Below are 4828 nucleotides of genomic sequence, written 5' to 3' on the forward strand. Positions count from 1 at the left end.
ATATCTTGTAGTCCACATTTAATAATGATATTGGCCTATAGTTTTTAATTAGTGTAAGATCAGTATGCTCTTTGGGAATCAGAGAAATATTGGCTTCTGTCCAGGATTTTGGTATTTTCATCCCCAAAAAAATTCATTACAAAGATCTTTCAATATCGGTAATTATTATATCTTGTAAAGCTACATAAAATTCCGCTGGTAAACCATCAGGTCCTGGAGTTTTATCTTTTTTGGGGTCTTTTTATAGCCTCAGTAATTTTCATCATTGTTATTTTCTCGTTCAACATATGTTGCATATTCTTTGGTATCTTTGGAAGGTTTGCTTTTCTTAGATATTCTTGATGTCAAGCCCCACGGGGCTTGCCATTCACCGGTGGGGGGGGGTGCCTCGAAGCACAGCCTGCAGCCGCCGTACGCCGCCATCCTGATCCCGTACGCCACCCTGCCACCAGCTGACCGTCGGCATTGCCCCAGCCTGCATGGGCCTGCAGGACGTCAGGTATGGCCCTCCCCCCTCCCCTCTGTTCCCATTCCAGCTGCTTACCGTTCCTGGGCCAGAGGGGCCTTACCGGTGGTTGGGGGGGCGCAGCCCACTGCCCACCAGCGCAGCCGAGCGCCGGGGGGTGGCCGGGTGCTGCTGGGCCCTGCCGACGGTCAGAAAAACAGACGGTCGCCGACGGAGCCACCAAACTGTGGGGGGAGCAGCTGTCTGCCGCCAAGCAGCATGAAACGCCGGCGCCGGCTGCCAGAAGCCGCGGGAGGCCTTGGGAGGCCGCAGATGCCGACAGAGCAGTTGAACGGCGAGGCAATCAGCTGCTTGATGGTGGGAACCGCGGGAGGCCTCCAGTGGCCGGAGGAAGGTTGCCAAGGGCTGACCAGGATTGCAGAGGCCCAGAGGCAATCAAAGGCAGGAGCAGCGTGATGCCGGTGGAAGAGCAGGGCCCGGGCGGCCGGACAGAGGGCCAGCAGGGCGGGGCTGACTCGAGGGAAGGGCGTGACCGGACTCAAGGGGCTTTTATGACCGTTGGGCGGATGGTGGCTTGCTGCTGGGGGTGGGATGATGGGGCGTGGCAGTTATATAGAGCACTGGGAGCAATCTATTCCCAGTGCTGACTTTTTGTTTGCTAAGGATTAAAACTTGCTTGCACCTCGTACCTGCGTTCCTGGTTTTCTGTTACTCTGGGTGATGACGGATGGGCGTGATAGTAAGTCAGCACTGCCAACTTCTATTGCTCTTTAGCCTTTACCCTTGTTCTGAGGGAATGGCAGAGGGTAAACAAGAGGCTCCTCAGGGGATGGAGGAGGAAGCTCCGGCTGGAGCCACGGGCCCTGCACCTGCCACAGAGGCCCAAGAGGCGCAGCCGGTGGTCAGGCCAAAGGTGACACGGGCCACGGTCCCTTTGGGTGAGGCCCAGGAGGCCACAGCTCCAGGAGTCATGGGGGAGTGGTGGCAGAGTCCTGCATTGGCTCATGTAGTGACTGGACAATTACGCACACCAAGTGCAAGGCCTTCCCTCCTGGAATGGAGGGGAGAGGCGTGTTATGGGAGATGACGAGGGGGAGTGGAGTTACTCAACCGCCCCTGGTCAGTACACGATGGACGTGCTATGGGACCGGTTTGGCGAGGCCGGGTACCAGGGGGCTTCTTCGTGGCAACGGGTGGACGGATCTTCAGGGTGTTCTGATTCGACCCGTGTCTGGCTGATTAGCCCAAGACTTTGATTGCCGCCAGCGGTGAGCGCTCCAGTGGCCGGAGGCCCCGTACCTAGGGTGCCACCCATGCAACCCCAACCAGCGTGGTCGGGTGGGCCAGGGGTTGACGCTTGGGGAGCACCTCCGAGAACACCAGGCCCACAGGGGACCGGCCTTGGGACCCAAAGCTTGCCAACCCCTGCTGCTGTGGCCCAGGGCGTGGTTCAACCTGCGGCCCCATGGGGACCGGGGACCGCATGGGGTCTACCGCCCATCCCCATTTCATTTGATGGGAACCCTGATCAGTTAGTCATGTTTCTGAGCCACGTGATCAGTCACTTGGACCGATACACCCACCTGTACCCATCCCAATGGGTGATGGTGGTGGCGGTTACCGCAGGGCTACAGGGGGAAGCAGCGGCATGGGCGGCCGACCTCTACAGCGACTATGCTCAGGAGTTGGGCAGCGCGGGCCTGTTTCTCGAAGCTCTGCATGCCCGGTTCGAGGACGCGTCACGTCTCCAGCAGGCAGAAGCAGAAATCTTGTCGCTGAAGCAGAGCGGCCGAGCCACGGCAGAATATGTCCGAGACTTCCGGAGGCTGGCGGGTCGGCTGTGCTCATCTTGGCCGGAATGAGTGTTGGTCCACCATTTCCGGGCGGGCCTTGACCAAGAGCTACGCCAGGCCTGTGTCTACAGTGGTGTGCCAAACCAGCTTCCGGAGTGGTTCAAAATGGCAGTGGACCTGGACACAGGGCTCAGGGAATTCCATAAAGGGGGAGGGGATACCGGTTGACCTCGACGGCCGTCGGGGAGACCACGCGAGGGTGGACAACTGGCCAGCCCGTCAAGGCCTCCTGGCGGGGCCTCCTTTCGCTGTTTCTGGTGTAACCAGCCAGGCCATCGGGTGGCCGAATGTCCAGCTCCCACTCCACAAGGCCCTGCAGTAGCCGGAAGGGGTACTCCAACCCCGAAGAAGGGACCTGAGAAGTCGAGAGCGGCAAAACAGTTGGTGGCCCTGGCGTTCCAGCGGGTGGCCCCGGTGGAGGACGCCATGGCGGTGGCGAGGTATCAGATAGCCACTGCCAACAGTCAGGACGATGCAGCGGACGACCCGATGGTGAGCCAGTGAGCCCCTTTGTCCTGCCTATCACTTTAACCAGCCCACAGACCGTGGTGCGGAGGGAATATCGGGCCCTTATAGACACCGGGTGTACTCGGTGTTTAATAAGTAGGGTGGTAGCGGTAGAGAGTGGCATCAGACTGCAATGGTTGGCCCACCCTGTCCGCTTTGAGCAAGTGGATGGGTCTCTGTTAGGGGGGCCCCCAGCCACTCACGTCACGGAACCGGTCCGCTTGGAGCTGGGCGAACATTGGGAGATCCTCTGCTTTATTGTTGCTCCATCCATGACAGAGACAGTGATCTTGGGCCTGGCCTGATTGGATAAGTGAGGCCCTATCATATGGTGGGAGGGTGGTTACCGCAGGCTACGCCTTGGTGTTGGACCCCAACCGCCTGGCCCGAGCCCCAAGGAGCAGGTCCCAGGGTATGCGGCCGCAATCCAGCAACAAGGGGAGTGGGAGGGGGGCCCTTTCCCGGCCGTATATAGCGACCTGGCCGACATATTTAGCGAGAGGGAGTGTAACCAGTTACCACCCCACCGTTCGACGGATTGTGCGATTGAGCTCATGCCGGGGGCCAAACTACTGAAGCCCCGGATGTACGCCATGGCGCCCAAGGAGATCGAAGAACTATGGCAGTATATCGATCAAAACTTGGCAAGGGGGTTTATCCAGCCAGGCCGTTCCTGGATCGCTGCCCCGGTCCTGTTCAAAGAGAAGAAGGATGGGTCACTCCGCCTGTGTGTTGACTTCCGGGGCCTTAACGCGGTCTGTGTCGAGCACCTATACCCCCTCCTGCTGATGAAGGATCTACTGGCCCAGCTGGGTAAGGGGCGGGTGTTTACCAAGCTAGACCTCCGGGAGGTGTACTATAGGGTACGAATACGGCGTGGAGATAAGTGGAAGACAGCGTTTAACTGTCCGCTCGGCAGTTTTCAGTTCCGGGTGATGCCGTTCGGCCTACAAGGGGCCCCTGCGGTGTTCATGCAACTGATCAATCAGGTGTTGCATGAGCATCTCTACCGCAGGGTGCTAGTTTATCTCGACGATATTCTAATCTACACCGCCACACTGGAGGAGCACGTCCACCTAGTAAGGCAGGTGTTACAGAAGCTCCTCGATGCTAACCTCTGCGTAAAACTGTCGAAGTGTGAGTTCCATCGGGCCCGTCTGGACTATCTGGGATACCGGATTTCAGGGGATAGTGTGGAAATGGATCCTCACAAGGTGAAGGCAGTGTTGGAATGGCAGGCCCCCAAGACGCGTCACCAGTTGCAGAGCTTCCTGGGGTTCGCCAATTTCTACTGGCAGTTTATTCCGTCCTTCGCCACCATTGCCCATTCCTTGACGGAGCTGCTGCGGACGAAACATCTGACCGGCAAACCACGGCCGGGCCACCCATTGGGTTGGACCATGATGTGCCAGAGGGCGTTCGAAGACCTGAAGGGCCTTTTTGCCAAAGAACCAGTGTTGCTCCACCCGAATCCTGATGCCCCCTTTGTGGTGCAAGCCGACACCAGCGACGTGGCCGTCGGAGCAGTGCTCCTCCAGCGGAACAGCCATGGGGCGTTGCAACCCTGCGCCTACACGTCCTGCAAATTCACCGTTACAGAAAGGGCATGGGCTATCTGGGAAAAGGAGGCATTCGCCATAGGGTGGGCGCTAGCAACGTGGAGACATCTACTGGAAGGGGCGACGTTACCATTTGAGGTATGGACTGACCATAAGAACCTCGAGGCGTTACAAACACCACGATGCCTGTCGCCCAAACACGTCAGGTGGGCTCAGTACTTCGCTCATTTTCGATTCACCCTAAAGTACGTGCCAGGGGGAAGAAACTTTCTCGCGGACGCATTGTCGCGCATGCCGCAATACCACAGCAAGAGGGAGGAGGTGGTGCAGGCGATCATGCCTCCCTATAGCTAGCCATTTTCTTTTTTTTTTTATTGAAATTTTTTAAAATTTTTACAATATAACTCCCCACCTCCCTCATACCCCACCCTTCCCCACCCCCC

At 57.9% G+C, this 4828-nt stretch overlaps 1 protein-coding gene across 1 annotated transcript in view; it reads left to right on the forward strand.

Annotated features, from left to right (window-relative positions):
• The first annotated feature begins 2004 nt into the window (after positions 1–2004).
• BOD1L1 (biorientation of chromosomes in cell division 1 like 1) overlaps positions 2005–4828 on the forward strand; it is a 191747-nt gene continuing 188923 nt past the window's right edge. Inside the window, exons 1-3 of the mRNA XM_015814955.2 lie at positions 2005–2299; positions 2591–2811; positions 3258–4407. Coding sequence (XP_015670441.2) covers positions 2005–2299; positions 2591–2811; positions 3258–4407 — 1666 coding nt within the window. The remainder of the gene's footprint in view (positions 2300–2590; positions 2812–3257; positions 4408–4828) is intronic.

Source organism: Protobothrops mucrosquamatus, unplaced genomic scaffold (assembly GCF_001527695.2).
Source record: "Protobothrops mucrosquamatus isolate PMUCROS unplaced genomic scaffold, P.Mucros_1.0 scaffold_97, whole genome shotgun sequence".
Classification (NCBI taxonomy): Eukaryota; Metazoa; Chordata; class Lepidosauria; order Squamata; family Viperidae; genus Protobothrops; species Protobothrops mucrosquamatus.